The sequence below is a fragment of the Bufo gargarizans genome, chromosome 3 (assembly GCF_014858855.1).
Source record: "Bufo gargarizans isolate SCDJY-AF-19 chromosome 3, ASM1485885v1, whole genome shotgun sequence".
Taxonomy (NCBI): Eukaryota; Metazoa; Chordata; class Amphibia; order Anura; family Bufonidae; genus Bufo; species Bufo gargarizans.
In genome coordinates, this window is record NC_058082.1 from 246,460,468 (window position 1) to 246,485,594 (window position 25,127).

A 25,127-nucleotide genomic window follows, 5' to 3' on the forward strand; every position below is an offset into this window, starting at 1 on the left:
TCCCATATACCGATTGTAGTCGACGATACAATCGGGCTTGAGGACCGTTGCCGCGGTACCTCGCACAGGGACTGGGGTGGTGCTGTTACCGTGGATTGTGGACAGCATAAGGACATCCCTCTTGTCCTTATACCTGACCAGCAACAGGTTTCCACTGGTAAGTGCACGGGTCTCACCCCTGGGGATAGGTACCTGGAGGGGGTAGGCAGGGAGGCCGCGTTGATTTTTCCGCACGGTCCCACAAGCGAACGTGGATCTGGCGGCAAGGGACCTGAACAAGGGAATGCTGGTATAAAAGTTGTCCACGTACAAGTGGTAACCCTTATCCAGCAGTGGGTACATAAGGTCCCACACGAGTTTCCCGGTAACACCCAGAGTGGGGGGACATTCTGGTGGTTGAATCCGGGAATCTCGCCCCTCGTACACACGAAATTTGTAAGTGTACCCTGAGGTACTCTCACAAATTTTGTATAGCTTCACGCCATACCTCGCCCGCTTTGTGGGAATGTATTGGCGGAAACTGAGTCTCCCCTTGAACGCAACGAGAGACTCATCAACCGCGACCTCCCTTCCAGGTACGTAGGCCTGCTGAAATGTGGCCCCAAAGTGATCGATGACCGGCCGTATCTTGTACAGCCGGTCATAGGCAGGATCACCTCGGGGTGGACATGCTGCATTATCGGAATAATGCAGACATTTCCGGATGGCCTCAAACCGGTGACGTATCATGACCATACTGTACAGTGGGGTCTGGTACAGGACGTCCCCACTCCAGTATTGCCTGACACTGGGTTTTTGGACTAGACCCATATGCAGCACGAGGCCCCAAAATGTCCTCATTTCGGCTGCACTGACCGGCGTCCAGCCACCGGGTCTAGCCAAAACTGAGCCTGGGTTTTGAGCGACGAACTGTTGGGCGTACAGATTCGTCTGCTCCACCATCAAATTCACCAGTGGGTTACTGAAAAAAAAACTAAAAAAGTCTATTTCAGTAAACCCCACTGTGGGAATCTGGATTCCAGGATTGCCAGCGAAATCCGGAATCTCAGGCTCAAAGTCCACTGGGGGACGGTGGTGGGGGGGATGCGGGGGGGGGCAAGTGGCAGGGGGGGTCTGGGGTCTGAAAGTTGAAAAAAACAAGTTTGGAATAAATGTGCTTTTTTTTTTTTTTTTTTTTCTAACTTTTCCCTTCTATCCCTGCCTAAAGGTGCCTCTCCCTCACTGACCCTAACCTACCTGGGTGGCGATGGGTGCAGGAGGGTGATGGATGCCGATTTAGGGGGACACAGGAGCTGGTGCTGGACGATGCTGCACGGTCAGGGTGCTGGACAGGAAGAGGAGGGGAGAGAGGAGCGCAGGAAGTTTGAATCTCGCGCCTCTCTCCCCTGCACCAATCAGCACCCTGGACAGCGGCGTTCAGCACCAGGGCCAGCTCCGCCTCTGCAAATCCTCGGACTGCGATTGGTGGTGTAAAATTACGCCACCGATCGCAGTCTTTTTCCGGTTCATCGGGTCACAGGACACCCGAATGGACCGGAAACGCAGTTTTCTGCGATCGCCGATACGGGGGGGTCCAATGACCCCCCCCTGCGTTGTTACGGGATGCCGGCTGAATGATTTCAGCCGAAATCCCGTTTCGATTAACCCCCGCGGCGCCGGAATTCAGATTTTAAGTCAGGACGTACCGGTACGTCCTCGGTCCTTAAGGACTCGGGAAATAGGGCGTACCGGTACGTCCTCGGTCCTTAAGGGGTTAAGGACCAGTTCAGTTATGAAATCACTTTGTAGGGCTGACATGGTAGAAACCACCCATAAATGTCCCCATTTTAGAAACTACACCCTTCAAGTTATTCAAAACTGATTTTACAAATTTTGTTAACCCTGTTCCACAAAAATGAAAGGAAAATGGAGGTGACATTTCAAAATTTCACTTTTTTAGCAAATTTTCCATTTTAATCTACTTTTCCCTGCAACACAGCAAGCGTTAGCAGCAAAAGAAAACTCAATATTTATTAACCTGATTATCCAGTTTAAAGAAGCACCCCACATGTGTTGGTAAACTGCTGTATGGCCGCAGAGGGAAAGGAGCAACATAAGGATTTTGGAGGGCAGATGTCGCTGGGAAAATTTTAAGTTGTCATGTCACATTTGAAGACCCTATGCACCCCTAGAGTAGAAACTCCCATTTTGTAAACTACAGGATGAGGTTACAGTTTTATTGATACTATTTTGGGGTACATTTTTGAATTTTGATTGCTCAATATTACGCTTTTTGCGAGGCAAGTTAACCAAAATGGCTGTTGTGGCAGGATAGATCATGTGTTGCTTTTATAGAGCAGGTTGATACAGACGCGAAAATACCAAATATGTGTAATTTTTGTTGTTTGAGTCTTACATAGTAAAGCATTTTTGAAAACCAAAAATAATAATATAGTATAGCATTTGTGAAAAAAAATCATGTTTTTTGTGTCATTTTCTGAAAGCTATATATTTTTTTTCTGCCGATCGTTTTGTGTAGGGGCTCATATTTTGCGGAAAGAGTTGACCTTTTTATAGGTAGCATTTTTTGGTACATATGATTTTTTTGATCACTCAAATTTTTTTATGGAATTCACCTTAGGGGGTAGATCATGTGATATTTTTTATAGAGCAGGTTGTTATGGATGCGGCAATACCTAATATATCAACTTTTTAAATGTATTTTAGTTTCTCACAATAAAATCTTTTTTGAAAAAAAAAAATCATGTTTTAGCATCTCCATTTTCTGAAAGCCATATATATATATTTTGAGCGATTGTCTTATGTAGGGGCTCATTTTTTGCAGGAAGAGATGATGGTTTGATTTGTACTATTTTGGGTTGCATAAGACTTTTTGATGGCTTGGTATTACACTTTTTGTGATGAAAGGTGACAAAAATTGCATTTTTTTTGCAGTTTTTTTTTTATGGTTTTCACCTTAGGGGGTAAGTAATATAATATTTTTATAGAACAGGTCATTATAGATGTGGAAATACCTAATATGTCTTCTTCTTAAAACATTTATTTCAGTTTTACATTATAAAAGTATTTTTGAAGAAAGAAAAAATCATGTTTTAGTGTCTCCATTTTCTGAAAGCCATATTTTTATTATCTTTTGGGCTATTGTCTTAGGTATGGGGCTATTTTTTTTGTGGATAGAGATGATGGTTTGATCTGTACTATTTTGGGGTACATGTGTCTTTTTGATCGCCTGGAATTACACTTTTTGTGATGTAAGGTGACAAAAAATTAAATTTTTTGCTCAGTTTTTATTTTTATTTTTTTCACTTGAGGTGGTAGATTATGGGATATTTTTATAGAGCAGGTCTTGCCTACAGCCGAGCATGGTGGTTTGAGTGTCATGGTTTGGAACTGCATGAATGCTGCCAGCTGTGGGGAGCTACAGTTTATTGAGGGAACCATGAATGCCAACATGTACTGTGACATACTAAAGCAGAGCATGATCCCCTCCCCTCGGGTGGCAGGGCAGTATTCCAACATGATAACAAAGCCCAAAACACCTCCAAGATGACCACTGCCTTGCTAAAGAAACTGAGGGTAAAGGTGGTGGACTGGCCGAGCATGTCTCCAGACCTAAACCCCATTGAGTATCTGTGGGGCATTCTCAAACGGAAGGTGGCAGAGCACAAGGTCTCAAACATCCACCAGCTCTGTGATGTCATCATGGAGGAGTGTAAGAGGATTCCAGTGGCAACCTGTGAAGCTCTAGTGAACTCCATGCCCAAGAGAGTTAAGGCAGTGCTGGAAAAATAATGGTGGCCACACAAAATATTCACACTTTGGCCACAATTTTGCCATTTTCACTTAGGGGTGCACTCACTTTTGTTGCCAGCGGTTTAGAAATTGATGGCTGTGTGTTGTTATTTTGAGGGCGCACCAAATTTACATTGTTATACAAGCTGTACGCTGACTACTTTACATTGTATCAAATTGTCATATCTTCAGTGTTGTCCCATAAAAAGATATATTAAAATAATTACAAAAATGTGAGGGGTGTACTCACTTATGTGAGATACTGTATACAGATGATTTAATAGATAAATTCTTGTATGAAGTGTATAAAAACTCCTTAAAGGTTTGTTCCCTTTTTAACATTTATGGCATGTACATAGGATAGGTTTGGGTCCGACCTCCGGGACCTGCACCTGTCTCAAGAACATGCTAATGTTATGCTATGAATCGAGAGGTGGTCATGCATGTGAATCTCTCTATCCTCTTGTATGGGAGTTTCTAAAGTATCTGAGTAAGCGTGTCATTGATTTTAATGGGCTAAAAAAGCTTAATAAAATGTATTGATACGCATCTTCTGATTGACTCTCAGATTGCATTTGTATGAAAAATACAAAAATAAAAACATTTCTGCTCAACTATAAAACTGTAATACCTGATCATGTTACTATACCATCATATATGTTAACAGGATTCTTTTACTGACACTGTGATGTTTTTTTCATACTTTACAGATCAGATGTAACAACAGCTCCTGAAACTGTGGACTCTACAACGGCTCGAGGTACTTAGTGATCTAAACAAGATATTTTCATAGATTTTGAAATGACAGCAAAACCCAATTCACTTGAACGCATATATGGTAGAACACATTGTAAGCTTCTGAGAGACAGAGTATCTTGCCTTAGAAAATCTTATCACGTCTCTTGTTTTTTTAGATGCAGCCGCTAATGTACCTGCACCACAGGAAATATCTGTTGAGAACTTTTCATCTACCACCCTTCTGGCTGAAAAGCAAAGTGAAGAAGAGGTAAGTGATCATATGTACAGCATAGTACAATTAAATTCTATATATTCTGGATGACATGCCAAATAAGATTAGAAAAATAAAATATTCTACTGTCATCAGTCCATCAGGTTACATATCTGTATATAATCCTCACCTTTAAAAATGTTTGAGATTCACTGGTTTTTGGAGATTCACGAGATGATTGGAGTCCACCTCTGGTAAATTTGATTGAGTCGACATGACTTGGAAAGACACCACCCTGTCTATATAAGGTCTTACAGCTGACAATGCATATCAGAGCAACAAACAAGCTATAAGAAAGGAAAGAACTGCCTGTAGAGCTCAGATACAGGATTGTGAGGCAGCACAGATCTAGAGAATTTCTACATACAGCCTGGTAGGGTTGATGATGCTGATAAAAACTATACCCTTATTATGACAATCCATGGCCCTGTTGCTGAGAAAAATATATTTCCGCTCATATGTAAATGTCCTAACTTGAGCACCAAAGGGCCAGCCTGAGCCCTCTGGGCACCAGTTTGCTACACCCCTTCAGCTTCAGTTCCTCCCCCCTTTCTCTGGATTGACAGGGCTAGAAATCCCATCTCACCGTCTTCTTGTGCCTGCTGCTCCTCAGGCGCAGAGACCAGTTGTGCCTGCGCTGTATCTTCCTGTCGTCTCATTGCTTGCTCGGTGTATCTTCTGCTGCGCTCCAAACAGCTCAGATTCCAACTGAACAAGCGCCCAGACGTGTGACCTCATGTCTGCACTGTGTGAGATGATGAGAATATACACTAGCATTTTAGTTGAGGAAAGAATACGAGAGATATTCTTGAGTTGAAAGTGCAAGTAGGTGGTGGTAAGGTTTGGATCTGTGGCTCGAAGGACAGGATGGAATCAAATGATATCCCAATGCAGTGGTGCAAGTAACTGTAATTAGTAGGTCTGGTGGGAGACTGAAAGGGGGGAAAGATGTTGAAGTCTGTTTTCTTCATCTTGAGTTTTAAAGAGCAGAGGAGAAGAATGAAGATATAGCTGATAGACATGCTGGGATTCTGGATGGCATGGAAGTGACATCTGGACCAGAGAGGTAAATTTGAGTGTCATGGTGGTATATAAAGCCATGGGACTCTATGAGTTGTTGCAGGCCAAAGATATAAATAGAGAACACCAACACCAACGGAGAGAGGATAGGGTGAGGAGATGGTGTGTACATGGGAGAAACTGAATGTTTGGTTGTAGAGGTACAAGGAGATCTTGGAGAGGGCCTGGTCTCTAATGCCGAGGGATCAGAGAGTTTCAACAGGACAGAGTGGTCAACTGTGTCAAAGGCAGAGGTCATGTCAAAAAGGAAGAGTACTGAGTATTACATTTAGTTTTGGCAGCTATCTCCACTCCTCTGGATTCAGTGGAGTGATGGGGTCAGAAGCCGGACCGTAGCTGATCAAAAAGTAAGTGGGATAAGATGTCGGTGGACAGTTTGAGATGAACATATTGTTTTAGGAGTTTTCATAGGAATGGGAGTATCGTGATAGAGCGATCAATGTCATGTATATAAGGGCACACTGATTATCCCCATCATCTGTTGCTAGGAATGACAAGTACCGGGTAAGTACTGGGTTTCTTGAACGTGTAATCCTATTTTTCCATTGCGATCTAAATGTTGCAAGAGGCAATAAACCTGCATTGTGAGATGTCCTTCTGACAGCTATCTAAGGTGTAGGGACGAAGCAGAATTTCTGAAATATCATACATGATTAAAAATAATTATACTACATATTAAGTAATTCAAATTAATGGATGTATGACTAGAGCATATTTGCTCGGGACCTCCTTCTATGTGCCAGAACAAAGAGCAGCTCCATGATAACAGCTCCAACTCCCGTGGACCTGGAACGTCCATGCATTACATGGACAGCCATTCATTTTAATGACCGATATGTAATGCTGCATTTTCCGTGCAGCTGTAGCAATATGTGGCTGCCTGTGGCTTACGTTAGCCATAATGGTTGATCGCCAAGTGTGAACGAACCCAGACCCTTGATAATCAGCTGATCTTTCACCTGCTTCATTTTGAAAAGTGTCTTCACGATACAACTGTTTTAACTTTTATATTTATATTTTTCACTTGTCTCACCTGTCACCACAAAATGCAGTGCAATTTGCAGGCAGCATGGTATAGACTGATATATAGTTTTGCAGGAATGGATTCAGGAAAACTTGTTATGTATGCATTTAAACCTGTTGTTTTTATGGATATGAGTCATGTGGGCGGTCCTACTCATTGATTGACCGTTAAATCTGCATGAGTAAGCATACAGGGAAGGCTGCCAATCACTGAGTACGACTGCCCATATGACTCCTATGCATAAAAACTGAGGTTTAAACAGAGGTTTAAACAGAGGTTTAAATGTAAAAATTACGGAATCTTTTCTAATAAACTATATATCAATCTTTTCAGCTCTTCCTGCTCTATAACCGTTGCTCATAGATTACTGTAATTGCATGCTGTGGGGACCGCTTCTCTTTAAGCATATTACTTCATTGTACAGTTGTGTTCAAAATTATTCAACCCCCAATGTTGTAAAGGGTTTTAGGGAATTTAGTGTACATTGGTAATTGTGTTCAGAATGAAATCTTACAAGGACTTTTTAAAGACCAAAATGCAACTAAAATGACATCAATTGTTTTTGTAATACAGTAGTAAATGTTTTTTTTTTTTGTGATTTCTTCATTGACACAATTATTCAACCCCTTAAAGACTACCACTCTTAAGAACAGAAGTTTATTCAAGTGTTTTCGATCAGGTATTGAAAACACCTGTGGATGTCAAAGAGCAGCAATCAAGCATAATAAGCACCAATTAGGCAGATTTAAAAGGACTGTGATACTCAGCTCCTTCTAGACATTTACTGGTGTGTTTACAAACATGGTGAAGTCAAGAGAATTGTCCAGGAAGACAAGAGAAGAGGTGATTTTTCTTCACAGGAAGGGCAATGGCTATAAGAAGATTGCAAAGATGTTAAACATACCAAGAGACACCATTCGCAAATTCAAGGCAAAGGACACTGTTGAAACTCTACCTGGTCTTGGCAGAAAGAAGATGCTGACTTCGACTGCTGTGTGCTACCTGAAGCGCAAAGTGGAGAAAAGTCCCCGTGTGACTGCTGAGGAACTGAAAAAAGATTTGTCAGATGTGGGTACTGAAGTTTCAGCTCAGACAATAAGGTGCACACTGCGTAATCAAGGCCTCCATGCCAGAACTCCCAGGCGCACCCCCTTGCTTTCTCCAAAGAATAAGAAGAGTCGACTGCAGTATGCCAAAAGTCATGTGGACAAACCACAAAAGTTTTGGGATAGTGTTCTGTGGACTGATGAAACAAAATTAGAACTGTTTGGGCCCATGGATCAACGCTATGTTTGGAGGAGGAAGAACAAGGCCTATGAAGAAAAGAACACCTTGCCTACTGTGAAGCATGGCGGGGGGTCAATCATGCTTTGGGGCTGTTTTGCTTCTACAGGTACAGGGAAGCTTTAGCGTGTGCAAGGTACCATGAATTCTCTTCAGTACCAGGAGATATTGGATGAAAATGTGATGCAGTCCGTCACAAACCTGAGGCTTGGGAGACGTTGGACCTTTCAACAGGACAATGATCCCAAGCATACCTCCAAGTTCACTAGAGCGTGGTTGCAGATTAAAGGCTGGAACATTTTGAAGTGGCCATCGCAGTCACCAGACTAAAATCTGATTGCAGCGCGCAAGCCTAAGAATGTGACTGAACTGGAGGCTTTTGCCCATGAAGAATGGGCGAAGATACCCGTAGATCGCTGCAAGACACTTGTGTCAAGCTATGCTTCACGTTTAACAGCTGTTATAACTGGAAAAGGATGTTGTACTAAGATTGAATGTCACTTGGGGGTTGAATAAAACTGATAATGATGTGAGCACAGAAAAGACATTTGTGGTTATTTCATTATAAATATTATGTTATATTTGTCTGACTTACAAGGGCCTCTTTGATTTAATTGTAAACAAGATGACTGAAATGATCAAAATCAATGTCAAACTGGCCAAAACACTCAATTTCAGTGGGGGTTGAATAATTTTGAACACAACTGTATATAACCAGTCATGCAGCTGGGTTAGGAATGTGTCAGTACTGTTAATTCCTATACTAATTCAGTATAAAAAAAAAACCTATAAAAACAATAATAGTGTGATAAATAATGTAGCTTTCTGTCTGTCATTTTTCCATTACTTGAACTATCTATATCTATCCTCCAGATTGACAACGAAATATTCAAGGTGACCGAGAATCCAAAAAAAACTGTGGATAAAATGGTTGAATTTAGTATCCTTATTCTAAATGAGCCATACGACAAGGAGCTAATGGACAATGCTAGTGATACATATAAAACATTTTCTGAAAAGTTCTTAGCCGAGGTAAGATCTGTCTGTTGAAAAAAATCTATAAGCTACATACTCAATGCCCACAACTACCTTTACACTGTTTGTAACTAACCAAAAAGCTGATATGGTTACTTTGGGGGTCATTTATTAAGATCAGCGTTTTAGACCCCTTTAGCTGGCGGTGGATGCGCCGAATTTATGTAAACAGTATCCACCTCCTGTCTAAATCTACTCCTGCTCCCTTGCTGGCGTAGATTTAGACCATGTTCTATGCCTAAAATGGGCATAGAGAATGAATAATGAGACAGGCCTGGTGGCCTTCCACGCCCACACCATGCCAACTTTTTTTAGACCTGTCGTGAGCGTGGAAAAGTTGCAGACTGCGGCGCAAATAACACTTGTGCCGCAATCTGCTACAGATATCAAACCACGGCCATCTGACCAAAAACTCCTTTTAGGGGTCCTATCTATATGTTAAAACTTTAACCTTTATTATTTACTTTTAAAACTCAGTGAAACCAATACTATAAGGTAATTTAAAAATATGAGGTTGCAGTTACGGGCTGTCTTTTTTGGGCTGCTATTGCTCTCTCTACGTTATATTTAAGAGGTGGTTAACCTCATGGATACTCTGTGGCCATGTATAACCGCAGGTTAGCAGGTGTGTTTTCAATGGTGAATTGTTTAGTGTCCCTATAGGTCCTAAGTATAGGAATTTCTATTGTAAATAGATGAGATGTATTCCTGTATCCCTATGCGACAGACATCCATCATTCATTCACACATCTCACACGCTGGGAGATCAGGCAGTTTGCCTCTGAACATTTGCACAATATGAATTGAGCTGGACAATGATTGCAACCCTACTGGTTGCAGATCTTGCCCTATACTGCAACCTGTCTAAAAATTGTGGATTCTCACTACCCCACCCGACATGTTTCGCCGCGATGCGGCTTCGTCAGGGGAGTTGGAGTAATAGCTATTGGTAAACACACCTGCTCACCTGCAGTGATACATGGCCACAGAGTATCTATGAGGTTAACCACCTCTTAAATAGAATATAGAGCGAGTGACAGCAGCCCAAAAAAGACATAAATTAACTGACTTAGACCGTAACTGTAACCTGATATTTTTAAATTTCCTTGTAGTATTGGTTTTTTCTGAGTATTTTTGTTTTAAAAGTAATAAATAAAGGTTAAAGTTTTAACATATAGCTAGGACGCCTAAAAGGAGTTTTGGGTCAGGTGACCGTGGTTTGATTTTTGTTACAATCTCCTGAGGGCCCTAAAGGGACAAAAATCTTGTTCTCTGCTACAGATATGCAACAAAAAGTGGAGTATTCCTGTTTGTAAATGACCCCCTTTGTCTTTTAGCAAGTGGTCCTTTCACAGTGAGTTCCACACTAGTTTTAGTTTGTGCTTATGGTACAGGAACCATCTACATGTATAACAGTGTAATTTCATACTTCATATAGTAGGTAACATATTGGTTTTCTTTCAGATGGAACCTGTATTTCACTCTTTACCTGGATATAAAAAAATCATAGTACAAAAAGTCAGGTATTGCTATTTTTTCTTGTAATATAACATGGCACATTTTTTAATTGGATTTTTAAATATCAATTCATTTACCATTTACCTTTTTCTTTTTCAGTCCTTCCATACTGGATAACAGGTACCATGAACATGAAGCATCAAATTTTGGATTTTAAGGCTTCCATTGTATTTTCTAACAGTCTTTGGGGTTCGAGTTTTATAACAAACACACATTAATTCACTGAAAAAAAAAATGTTTTATTACTATATACAGTGAAACCCCCAATGATGATTATTTTTTTTATTCCTTATATTCTATGTATGTATGTATGTATGTTGGGCCTTTTTTTTGGTGGTCTTCTTAATGATCATTATATGCTAAAGGAGCAGAAACATTGTTTAATGTACCTTGTAAACATGATGTAATAAATGCCGCTCTAGTCTCACAGGCATTTTCTTCACTGTGAAGATACATTCAATTAAAAATCAACATAAAGCCCATTACTTAAGTTCATTATCCAAGACATTTTCACCCCAGTACAAGAAGAAAAAGCAAACTGGAAAATCCAAGAAAGCAGATGCTCTGTGGATACTGGGCCTGAGCCTATCGTCAGTAGGTAGAGCCTTAAAGGGGTGATGCACTGCTTGACAGGCAATCAATATGTGATGGGCCGGGGTCCATCATGTAGTGGACAGAGTAGGTTACCGCAGCGATGCTCCCAAAGGGGATTGAAGCAGCACAGTTATAGGGGGTCATTTAATACGTCTGGTGTTTGAGATGCCGATATTAACAAGCCCTGAGCTGGCGGTAGATCTGCCTCTACATAACTTTGACAGATTCACCGTCGCTCCTTAATCCACGCCAGCTCCTTTGCTGGCCTAGATCTAGACCATTTTCTACGCCTAAAACAGGCATAGATAATGAATCAGATGGGCCCCCCGGCCCATCCCCTTTCCCTGGCCACTTTTTTCGAACTTGAGTGAGTAGGGAAAAGTCGCAGATTGCAGCGCAAAGAAACTTTGCGCTGCAATCTGCACCAGATATACGCCTAATATAGACGTATTTCTGTTAGTGAATAACCCCCATAGTCTATGACCACTGCACAATGAGTGAAGTGGTGTAGTCAGTGCCAGAGCTACTCTGAAACAGCTGATCAGAGGGGGTGTGAGGGGGTCAGGTCCCCATCAAATAGGTATTTGTGGATAGGCCATCAATATAAAAGGAGTGGACAACCCATTTAAACAAGGTATTCTAGTTATAACAAGTTATCCCCTATCCGCTGGAGAACGAGGGCTCCATGCCCAGTGGAACCCCCCGAAATGAAGCGAGTGGCTGGTCATAAATGCGATCTGCTGCTCCATTAGTTTCTATGGGAGTTCGGGAGATAGCCGAGTACAGCGCTTGACTATCTCCGGCACTCGCATAGAAATAAATGGAGTGGCAGCGCACATTGATGACCAGCCGCTCCGCCCATTTCTGTGATAGGTGGGGGTCCTGTGGATAGGGGATAAATTGTTATAACTGGAATACCCCTTTAACCACCTCCCGACCGCTGTACGCGTATATGCGTCCGGGAGGTGGTTGCTTTACTCCTCCTGGACGCATATACGCGTCTTCTCGCGAGACGCGAGATTTCCTGTGAACGCGCGCGCACAGGCGCGCGCGCTCACAGGAACGGAAGGTAAGCGAGTGGATCTCCAGCCTGCCAGCGGCGATCGTTCGCTGGCAGGCTGGAGATCCGAATTTTTTAACCCCTAACAGGTATATTAGACGCTGTTTTCATAACAGCGTCTAATATACCTCCTACCTGGTCCTCTGGTGGTCCCTTTTGTTAGGATCGACCACCAGAGGACTCAGGTAGGTCAGTACAGTCCCACCAAACACCACACTACACTACACTACACCCCCCCCCGTCACTTATTAACCCCTTATAAACCCCTGATCACCCATGATCACCCCATATAAACTCCCTGATCACCCCCCTGTCATTGATCACCGCCCTGTCATTGATCACCCCCCTGTCAGGCTCCGTTCAGACGTCCGTATGATTTTTACGGATCCACGGATACATGGATCGGATCCGCAAAAAGCATACGGACGTCTGAATGGAGCCTTACAGGGGGGTGATCAATGACAGGCGGGTGATCACCCATATACACTCCCTGATCACCCCCTGTCATTGATCACCCCCCTGTCATTGATCACTCCCCTGTAAGGCTCCATTCAGACGTCCGCATGATTTTTACGGATCCGATCCATGGATCCATGCATCCGTAAAAATCATGCGGACGTCTGAATGGAGCCTTACAGGGGGGGTGATCAGTGACAGGGGGGTGATCACCCTGATTACCCTGATCACCCCCTGTCATTGATAACCCCCCTGTAAGGCTCCATTCAGACGTCCGCATGCGTTCTGTGGATCCGATCCATGTATCCATGGATCCGTAAAAAATCATGCGGATGTCTGAATGGAGCCTTACAGGGGGGGTGATCAGTGACAGGGGGGTGATCACCCTGATTACCCTGATCACCCCCTGTCATTGATAACCCCCCTGTAAGGCTCCATTCAGACGTCCGCATGCGTTCTGTGGATCCGATCCATGTATCCATGGATCCGTAAAAAATCATGCGGATGTCTGAATGGAGCCTTACAGGGGGGGTGATCAATGACAGGGGGGTGATCAGGGAGTCTATATGGGTGATCACCCCCCTGTCATTGATCACCCCCCCCCTGGTAAGGCTCCATTCAGACATTTTTTTTGGCACAAGTTAGCGGAAATTTTTTGTTTTTGTTTTTTCTTACAAAGTCTCATATTCCACTAACTTGTGTCAAAAAATAAAATCTCACATGGACGCACCATACCCCTCACGGAATCCAAATGCGTAAACATTTTTAGACATTTATATTCCAGACTTCTTCTCACGCTTTAGGGCCCCTAAAAAGCCAGGGCAGTATAAATACCCCACATGTGACCCCATTTCGGAAAGAAGACACCCCAAGGTATCCCGTGAGGGGCATATTGAGTCCATGAAAGATTGAAATTTTTGTCCTAAGTTAGCGGAAAGTGAGACTTTGTGAGAAAAAAACAAAACAAAAAAATCAATATCCGCTAACTTATGCAAAAAAAAAAAATTCTAGGAACTCGCCAGGCCCCTCATTGAATACCTTGGGGTGTCTTCTTTCCAAAGTGGGGTCACATGTGGGGTATTTATACTGCCCTGGCTTTTTAGGGGCCCGAAAGTGTGAGAAGAAGTCTGGGATCCAAATGTCTAAAAATGCCCTCCTAAAAGGAATTTGGGCCCCTTTGCGCATCTAGGCTGCAAAAAAGTGTCACACATGTGGTATCGCCGTACTCAGGAGAAGTTGGGGAATGTGTTTTGGGGTGTCATTTTACATATACCCATGCTGGGTGAGAGAAATATCTTGGTCAAATGCCAACTTTGTATAAAAAAATGGGAAAAGTTGTCTTTTGCCAAGATATTTCTCTCACCCAGCATGGGTATATGTAAAATGACCCCCCAAAACACATTGCCCAACTTCTCCTGAGTACGGCGATACCACATGTGTGACACTTTTTTGCAGCCAAGGTGGGCAAAGGGGCACCTTTTGGATTTCGCAGGCCATTTTTTACACATTTTGATTGCAAGGTACTTCTTACACATTTGGGCCCCTAAATTGCCAGGGCAGTATAACTACGCCACAAGTGACCCCATTTTGGAAAGAAGACACCCCAAGGTATTCCGTGGGGGGCACGGCGAGTTCCTAGAATTTTTTATTTTTTGTCACAATTTAGCGGAAAATGATGATTTTTCTTTTTTTTTCTTTTTTCCTTACAAAGTCTCATATTCCACTAACTTGCGACAAAAAATAAAAAATTCTAGGAACTCGCCATGCCCCTCACGGAATACCTTGGGGTGTCTTCTTTCCAAAATGGGGTCACTTGTGGGGTAGTTATACTGCCCTGGCAATTTAGGGGCCCAAATGTGTGAGAAGAACTTTGCAATCAAAATGTGTAAAAAATGCCCTGCAAAATCCGAAAGGTGCACTTTGGAATATGTGCCCCTTTGCCCACCTTGGCAGCAAAAAAGTGTGACACATCTGGTATCGCCGTACTCAGGAGAAGTTGGGCAATGTGTTTTGGGGTGTCATTTTACATATACCCATGCTGGGTGAGAAAAATATCTTGGTCAAATGCCAACTTTGTATAAAAAAATGGGAAAAGTTGTCTTTTGCCAAGATATTTCTCTCACCCAGCATGGGTATATGTAAAATGACACCCCAAATCACATTCCCCAACTTCTCCTGAGTACGGCGATACCAGATGTGTGACACTTTTTTGATGCCAAGGTGGGCAAAGGGGCACATATTCCAAAGTGCACCTTTCGGATTTCACCGGTCATTTTTTACAGATTTTGATTGCAAAGTACTTCTCACACATATGGGCCCCTAAATTGCCAGGGCAGTATAACTACGCCACAAGTGACCCCATTTTGGAAAGAAGACACCCCAAGGTATTCCGTGAGGGGCATGGCGAGTTCCTAGAATTTTTTATTTTTTGTCGCAAGTTAGTGGAATATGAGACTTTGTAAGGAAAAAAGAGGAAAAAAAAAAATCATCATTTTCCGCTAACTTGTGACAAAAAATAAAAAATTCTAGGAACTCGCCATGCCCCTCACGGAATACCTTGGGGTGTCTTCTTTCCAAAATGGGGTCACTTGTGGCGTAGTTATACTGCCCTGGCAATTTAGGGGCCCAAATGTGTGAGAAGTACCTTGCAATCAAAATGTGTAAAAAATGGCCTGCAAAATCCGAAAGGTGCACTTTGGAATGTGTGCCCCTTTGCCCACCTTGGCTGCAAAAAAGTGTCACACATCTGGTATCGCCGTACTCAGGAAAAGTTGGGGAATGTGTTTTGGGGTGTCATTTTACATATACCCATGCTGGATGAGAGAAATATCTTGGCAAAAGACAACTTTTCCCATTTTTTTATACAAAGTTGGCATTTGACCAAGATATTTTTCTCACCCAGCATGGGTATATGTAAAATGACACCCCAAAACACATTCCCCTACTTCTCCTGAGTACGGCGATACCAGATGTGTCACACTTTTTTGCTGCCAAGGTGGGCAAAGGGGCGCATATTCCAAAGTGCACCTTTTGGATTTCACCGGTCATTTTTTACACATTTTGATTGCAAAGTTCTTCTCACACATTTGGGCCCCTAAATTGCCAGGGCAGTATAACTACCCCACAAGTGACCCCATTTTGGAAAGAAGACACCCCAAGGTATTCTGTGAGGGGCATGGTGAGTTCCTAGAATTTTTTATTTTTTGTCGCAAGTTAGTGGAATATGAGACTTTGTAAGAAAAAATAAAAAAAATAAAATCATCATCATTTTCCGCTAACTTGTGACAAAAAATAAAAAGTTCTATGAACTCACTATGCCCATCAGCGAATACCTTAGGGTGTCTACTTTCCGAAATGGGGTCATTTGTGGGGTTTTTCTACTGTTTGGGCATTGTAGAACCTCAGGAAACATGACAGGTGCTCAGAAAGTCAGAGCTGTTTCAAAAAGCGGAAATTCACATTTTTGTACCATAGTTTGTAAATGCTATAACTTTTACCCAAACCATTTTTTTTTTTGCCCAAACATTTTTTTTTTATCAAAGACATGTAGAACAATAAATTTGGCGAAAAATTTATATATGGATGTCGTTTTTTTTGCAAAATTTTACAGCTGAAAGTGAAAAATGTCATTTTTTTGCAAAAAAATCGTTACATTTTGATTAATAACAAAAAAAGTAAAAATGCCAGCAGCAATAAAATACCACCAAATGAAAGCTCCATTAGTGAGAAGAAAAGGAGGTAAAATTCATTTGGGTGGTAAGTTGCATGACCGAGCGATAAACGGTGAAAGTAGTGTAGTGCCGAAGTGTAAAAAGTGCTCTGGTCATGAAGGGGGTTTCACCTAGCGGGGCTGAAGTGGTTAAAGTGGTTTGCTAATTTATGCTGCACTTTAGAGCACTGACAGAATTTCATTGATTGATGTAGCCTTCTCTAATCTTAATGTGCACTTACCTAAAATGTAGGAGTAGTAGGTCTAAAGGACTAAATTTAAGAGCTTGAAATGCTGAAATAACTTACTGAAGTGGAATAGTTTTCCGTACAGCAAAATACCTTTCATCCGGCTTCAGATAATCTATCTATTCCAATAGTATAGCACTTGTCATCTTTGTCATAGAATTTCCTTTAGGGCTCATGCACACGACAGTAATTTGCGTTCCGTATAGGGACCGTATTTTGATTCCATATACGGTCCGTATACAGAACTATTCATTTCAATGGGTCCGCAAAAGATGCGGACAGCACTCTGTGTGCTGTCCGCATCCGTTGCTCCGTTCCGTTACCCCGCAAAAATTATGAGACATGTCCTATTCTTGTCCGTTTTGTGGACAAGAATAGGCATCGAAAAAAATGTGGGAGGTTCAACCAGCACAACCCTGTATGCAGGTGCACATTGCTATGGCGAAATGCAGATTCAAATGCACAAAAACACAAATGCAATCGCACTCTACAATGAGCACTCTGCCCTGCCTCTATGCTGGATGTTGAATGAGGCATTGGTGTACATTTTGGCCAAAGCGTAATAAGCCACTCACCACCTATAGGTCGTCTCCAAGAGAATAGGCATCTCTATAATTGGCCTCCTGTTGTGTTCCGCAAATTGCGGAAGGCACACGGGCGGCATCCGTTTTTCATTGGCATGCATCAAGCAGAGAAAACATCTAAGGAGATTGCAGAAACTATAAAAATTGGGTTAAGAACTGTCCAACGCATTATTAAAAACTTGAAGGATAGTGGGGACCCATCGTATTCGAGGAAGAAAAGTGGCGGGAAAAAATCCTGAATGTTCGTGATCGGCGATCACTTAAACGTTTGGTGAAATCAAATCGAAGAAAAACAACAGGGATTGGGACTGAACAGCTTTGTAGCCGTAAGAAAACCACTAATCAGTGAGGCAAACCATAAAAAAAGGTTTCAATTTGCTAGAGAGCATAAAGATTGGACTCTGGAGCAATGGAAGAAGGGCGTGTGGTCTGATGAGTCCAGATTTACCCTGTTCCAGAGTGATGGGCGCTGAAGATCATATTAAACTGTATTCAGGATCATAATCCCTGACAATTAGACAATTTTATTTCCCCTGATGATTGCTCCCTAGTCAAAAAGAGTCATTATAAGTAATAAAGGTAATTGGGAATATATTTATAATAAAGTAATATTTACGTATTTTCATTTTCTTAATTCCTGGAGAACCCCTTCAATGGAGATATATTATTTATGTCTCTTAGTAACTCTATCCCAATTTATAGTGGCTGAAGCTGGATGGTAAATCTAGAACAACTGTCTACTCTAAGTTTATACTAGGGTTGTTTTGGGTATCGAATTTTCAATACCCAATCAATAATTGCATTTTTTCGATACTAGGCTTTGCTATTGCGCAGTCTAGTATCAGATAACACGGAGTGCGCTGCTCTCAGCGTGCTCCGTGTTCTTCTTAGCAGCACAGGGGAGAAGGAGGCAGTCTCTACCTCCCCCCTGTGCCGCTGCTGCTGCCAGCAATGAGGAGAGACCGGCGGACGCACTGCACCACCAATGAAAGTAAATGTTTAATACAAATCCCAGAGGCGGGTGCTGGCGTGGAGCTGCGATTAGCGGCAGTTAACCCGCCTCCTGTATTAAATGTTAATTATATTATCATTGGTGGCGCAGTGTGCCCTCCCCCTATCCTCCCCAGTATTAAAATCATTGGTTTCGTAGTGTGCCCCCTCCCCTCAACCCCCCAAATATTAAAATCATTCGTGGCGCAGTGAGCCCCCTCCCCTCAACCCCTCCCCAGTATTAAAATCATTGGTGGCGCAGTGTGCCCCCCTAAACCCCCCCAGTATTAAAATCATTGGTGGCAGTGGCCACAGAGTCCCCTTCCCTCCTCCTCATTGGTGGCAGTGGCAGTTCCGAAAGGAGCCCCAGCAGTGTAATACTTGGGCTCCGATTGGTTACCATGGCAGCCAGGACGCTACTGAAGCTGCCATAGTCAGCTCCCTGCTGCTGTGTGTACTATGCATAGGGCAGCAGGGAGAGTGTAAAGTTCTATTCACCCTAATAGAGCTCTATCAGGGTGAATAGGCCAAGGGATTACAAGATCCCAGGTTCTGGCCTCTAAGGGGGAAAATAGTTATTTAAAAATTTTTTTATAAAATAAAAAATCGCCACGTCTGAAAAGTCCAAACTATTAAAATATTTTTAAAAATTCCTATGCAGTGAGTGCCGTAACAGAAAAAAAAACTCGATTTCGCCAATTTTTTTTTGTCACATTGTCCCCCCCAAAAATAGGATCAGACTGTTCTATTATGGCCCGGACATTCCATAAAATGCGGAATGCACACGGCTTTTTTTGGTGTTTCATTTTTTTCGCGTGGTATCGAATGGTATCGAGTATCGCAATACTTTTTTATGGTATCGAAACAACCCTAGTTTATACTACCTATTAATTGCCTCTCTGTACACCACAATTTTGTGCCCAAATTTGAAGTATTTTTAGTGCATGTTGGCACACTCCTTTTTTCAATAGACTGCACATGTCAAAAGAAATAAAAAAACATGTCTTAATAAATGTCTTAATAAATGTGGTACAAGGAATCTAGTTTGTTTTATTGGAAGAATTCTGGTGCATTTTGGTCAGTAAATCCCCTTAATTGTGTAATATTTGTATTATAATATTTTTTAATCTTCCTTTTGCTGCAGAGTTGTTCTACAAGTACACTATGCTGTTATTTTTGATGGGAATGCAGATGCCATTAACAGCGCAACCTTGGACCTCATGAACCTCCATTCCAATGAAATTGAAGACACCTCCCTGAATTCTATTGAAGATAATCCCACAGTTGTTTATACAGTCAGCAGCTTCAGAAATTACATAGTAGATTCTCTTCACAAGCAGATATTGCTAGGAGATAACGAATTGGATATAGATGCAGACTCAATGCAACTTGTTAATGGTAAGTACTGAAACATCATTAGGATTTTCATAGAGAGCAAAGTAGAGACTGATGTATGAAAGCTGGAGAAATATTATTGTTGATGGTAAAAAGTAATCAGCATATATATATACTGTGTATATATATATATATACAGACGTGGACAAAATTGTTGGTACCCTTTGGTCAATGAAAGAAAAAGTCACAATGGTCACAGAAATAACTTTAATCTGACAAAAGTAATAATAAATTAAAATTCTATAAATGTTAACCAATGAAAGTCAGACATTGTTTTTCAACCATGCTTCAACAGAATTATGTAAAAAAATAAACTCATGAAACAGGCATGGACAAAAATGATGGTACCCCTAACTTAATATTTTGTTGCGCAACCTTTTGAGGCAATCACTGCAATCAAACGCTTCCTGTAACTGTCAATGAGACATCTGCACCTCTCAGCAGGTATTTTGGCCCACTCCTCATGAGCAAACTGCTCCAGTTGTGTCCGGTTTGAAGGGTGCCTTTTCCAGACTGCATGTTTCAGCTCCTTCCAAAGATGCTCAATAGGATTGAGGTCAGGGCTCATAGAAGGCCACTTTAGAATAGTCCAATTTTTTCCTCTTAGCCATTCTTGGGTGTTTTTAGCGGTGTGTTTTGGGTCATTGTCCTGTTGCAAGACCCATGACCTGCGACTGAGACCAAGCTTTCTGACACTGGCTAGTACATTTCTCTCTAGAATTCCTTGATAGTCTTGAGATTTCATTGTACCCTGCACAGATTCAAGACACCCTGTGCCAGACGCAGCAAAGCAGCCCCAGAACATAACAGAGCCTCCTCCATGTTTCACAGTAGGGACAGTGTTCTTTTCTTGATATGCTTCATTTTTTCGTCTGTGAACATACAGCTGATGTGCCTTGGCAAAAACTTCGATTTTTGTCTCATCTGTCCACAGGACATTCTCCCAGAAGCTTTGTGGCTTGTCAACATGTAGTTTGGCATATTCCAGTCTTGCTTTTTTATGATTCGTTTTCAACAATGGTGTCCTCCTTGGTCGTCTCCCATGTAGTCCACTTTGGCTCAAACAACGACGGATGGTGCGATCTGACACTGATGTTCCTTGAGCATGAAGTTCACCTTGAATCTCTTTAGAAGTCTTTCTAGGCTCTTTTGTTACCATTCGGATTATCCGTCTCTTAGATTTGTCATCAATTTTCCTCCTGCGGCCACGTCCAGGGAGGTTGGCTACAGTCCCATGGATCTTAAACTTATGAATAATATGTGCAACTGTACTCACAGGAACATCTAGTTGCTTGGAGATGGTCTTATAGCCTTTACCTTTAACATGCTTGTCTATAATTTTCTTTCTGATCTCTTGAGACAGCTCTTTCCTTTGCTTCCTCTGGTCCATGTCGAGTGTGGTACACACCATATCACCAAACAACACAGTGATTACCTGGAGCCATATATATAGGCCCAATGGCTGATTACAAGGTTGTAGACACCTGTGATGCTAATTAGTGGACACACCTTGAATTAACATGTCCCTTTGGTCACATTATGTTCTGTGTTTTCTAGGGGTACCATCATTTTTGTCCATGCCTGTTTCATGAGTTTATTTTTTTACATAATTCTGTTGAAGCATGGTTGAAAAACAATGTCTGACTTTCATTGGTTAACATTTATAGAATTTTAATTTATTATTACTTTTGTCAGATTAAAGTTATTTCTGTGACCATTGTGACTTTTTCTTTCATTGACCAAAGGGTACCAACAATTTTGTCCACGTCTGTATATATATATATATATATATTTTTTTTTTTTAAAACAGCCTAAAAAATGAAAGCTTATTGATCCTGATATATCAAGACTAGTGTGTGCTACACTGGTCTTAATGAGTGCTGCGCTGCCGGATGAGGCATTTAATTTATAATACTGAGCATCCTAGCTCAGTGGTTAGCACTGGTGTCTTACAGCCAGGAAGTTCTAGATTCAAATCCAAGGATAATGACCCTGTCCACACACAATATTTACTTATTATTATGAATAGAAATGATTTCATACATTTTAAAATAGATATTTACCATACATTTCACTTACACTGATAATTTTTTTTTATTTTTTAGTGAAGACCGTTCCATTATATCTTTACAATGAATGGACTTCTATAACCGAGAAACCAGCATTTCCTATACCTTCCACAGAGGATGTTGTAAGTACCAGATTATATGTATATTTTTTCCAGATTTCCATTCTTCCATTGCTCCAGAGGCAGATGAAGAGATGCAGATGAAGTGATGCGCCCATCATGCCTAGTGCCTACTGTACAAGCCTGTGGGGGCAATGCTATGATCTGGGGTTGCTGCAGTTGGTCAGGTCTAGGTTCAGCATCAGTATGTGCTCCAAGAATGAGGTCAGCTGACTACCTGAACATATTGAATGACCAGGTTATTCCATCAATGGATTTGTTCTTCCCTTATGGCACGGGCATATTCCAAGATGACAATGCCAGGATTCATTGGGCTCAAATTGTGAAAGAGTGGTTCAGGGAGCATAAGACATCATTTTCACACATGGATTGGCCACCACAGTGTCCAGACCTTAACCCCATTGAGAATCTTTTTTTTTTTTTTTTTTTTTTAGCGGCGACTTTATTTTGGGACAGGCAGTATATATATATATATATATATATATATATATAACATATCAAACTGTTATTTTACAAATGAAGCACGTGACTTGGAGTCAGCTGGAGTTATAGGAACATAATTAATTTACTTACCTTTATATTTTAGGATAATGCTTTACAAGCTGAATGGCTTCCAACTGATTATTTAACAATTAACGCATATGAAGAAATAAGTGAAGATCTTACATCTAGAAGTCAGATTGCCCTGGAAGCAGAAAGTCCTGTTGTTACAGAAGACATGACTTTTAAAGTTTATACCACATCAGTCTTGGAATACACATTTACTACTCCAGCAGATTATGTAACCTCCCAGCCAAGCACAACCTTAAGTTCACTTGAATCTGGCCCAGTTACCACTTCTGAAAACATTCAAGAAGAATCAGGGGACAATGACATTTCAGCGTTCCAAGATTCAACTGTAAGCTCATCTTCTGAGCATAATGCTAAGGAGACAACTATTCCAAATAAAATCCATGTGATTGCCACCAATCTTCCTCCAGCTCTAATTATGTCAATAGCTGGAGAACCCAATTCAGACATTGTGACTTCTGCAATTGCTGCTGAAGAACCTGCACTAAGTGATTCCTCTTTGAGGGATTTATTAAATAAAACAGAGCAAACAAATGTAGATTTGGATACTATGATATCACTAGTTACTTCAGAAAATATGCAAGAAGCAGCTAAAATACTTGTAGAAGACAACTTACTGCCAACAGCAGAGAGTGTGAAACCTTTGGATGAGGGTTCTGGATCAGGATTTGGACATAAGGCTGAAGGCGAAGTTGTTACATGGTCTTGGATAAAGACTACGGTGGATCAGCTTTCCTCTTTTAAAGGTCAATCAATAGATGTAGATTTAACTGGCACAACAGGAAACTATGAAGACCTAATTGAAGAACATTTTACTGATACATCATTTGATGACAATTTCAAATTGGCTAGTACCGAGGTCAGCACCACTTCAGACCAGGATTCAGATGCTCCACATCCCCAAAACTCTGCTTCTACCAGTAGTCTTGTAAAACAGCCTATTATGCACACGTTCTCAACCAAACCTCCACCCGTGTTGTGGACACCTGAATACTGGAATGTTGAGTTGTCAGTGCAAACACCTGTATCATCAGAGATAGATGGAGACTCTTTCACCAGTGAACCAGATGCCTTACAGGGGAGCACAGGGGGTTACACACCATCTTTACCAGAAGGTACCTTATTGGCTACACAAACACCAGAACAAATGTCACAGACAAATCTAGTTTTGGACCATGATGTAGATATAATGGAGAGTTCAATATCTAATGAAATAGAGCCATTCAAGCCACATGTTGCAATCCATAGTTTTACCACACCCCCAGTTCCAACAACTAGTAAACATGATAACACAATTACAGCCAACTCTGACACAAATGCCATCTTAACATCATCAACTAATGATGTTAAAAGTGAGGAAAGTATGTACTTTACAGCAATACCATCATTGAAATCACATGAGGAAATGTTAAATACCATACCCAATCTGGATGCCACCAACACGCATCCACAGGGTGACACTGAGTCTACAGGAGAAAACAACATGCCCAATATAATTCCTATGATACAGAAAGAGATGGCCATTACAGATCCTATACAGTATGAACCTCTTTCGATTGGTACCTCTATAGGCCCAACAAATTTTCTGACCCAAGATATAGAGGTAACTGTTGATGTGCAAGATATATCTCTGGAACTTGATCCCATGAGCACAGTATATTTTCACCCTGACATGAGTGCAGGAGAACGAAGCATGATAGCAAAAAATATAGATTCTACAGATTTCACAGGCATGGTGTTTTCAACTCACGAAAACAATGTCAGCACTTCAGCAAAGGCTCGAGCGCTTGTGGTTTTCTTCAGTCTGCGCGTCACTAATATGATATTCTCCGAGGACTTATTCAATAAACATTCTCCTGAATATAAGGCTTTGGAACAAAGATTTCTTGAACTGGTAAGTATTAACTTGTTAATGTTAAATGCATCCTTTTAGACAGTAGCAAATCTCTAGGTGCAACCATTAAAGACCTATAGAAGATTGCCCAGCAGACCACCTGTTAGCTATGTGATTTTATCCCCATAGTGCGGTGATGGCTAACCTCCACCACTCCAGCTGTGGTAAAGCTACAACTCCCAAGATGCATACTTGCTTGGCTGTTCTCAGAAATCCATACAAATGAATAGAGCATGCTGGGAGTTATAGTTTCACCACAGCTGGAGTGCTGGAGGTTAGCTATCACTGCTATAGTGGCTCAGCATGCTTTGCTAACTCCCAGATGTGCTAGTACTCACTTTCTTCAATGTGTTAGTATTGTTATAGTAAAGCTGTAGTTATTAAAGTAGTTATAGTTTTTGCAACTCAGTGAACATAGTAATAGAGACTATTAATAAGAGACTGGGCTGAACAGGTTCCTTGGGAAATAATTTTAGGTTCAGCCTTCCTTCTATGCATGACGTGAACAACCACCATCAAAGGAAATGCGTCACCAAAAATTGTATCTGCCAGTTACAACCAGATAGCAACACATCTAATCTTTTCTAAACTGTTATTTTCTGATTGCAGATTTTTTTCATTCTATTTTCTGAACATGATTATGGGGGCGCTATCTTAACAACATTTAGAAAGCATTAATAAAATTGCTTTATGGCAA

The 25,127-nt window shown here is 41.4% G+C and overlaps 1 protein-coding gene across 1 annotated transcript in view; it reads left to right on the forward strand.

Moving 5' to 3' along the window:
* Positions 1-25,127, forward strand: part of IMPG2 (interphotoreceptor matrix proteoglycan 2) — an 87,771-nt gene that overhangs the window by 48,310 nt on the left and 14,334 nt on the right. The window contains exons 10-17 of the mRNA XM_044285576.1: positions 4,503-4,552; positions 4,707-4,798; positions 9,063-9,221; positions 10,689-10,747; positions 10,842-10,862; positions 19,528-19,781; positions 21,884-21,969; positions 22,553-24,430. Of these exons, the coding sequence (XP_044141511.1) occupies positions 4,503-4,552; positions 4,707-4,798; positions 9,063-9,221; positions 10,689-10,747; positions 10,842-10,862; positions 19,528-19,781; positions 21,884-21,969; positions 22,553-24,430 (2,599 nt within the window). The remainder of the gene's footprint in view (positions 1-4,502; positions 4,553-4,706; positions 4,799-9,062; positions 9,222-10,688; positions 10,748-10,841; positions 10,863-19,527; positions 19,782-21,883; positions 21,970-22,552; positions 24,431-25,127) is intronic.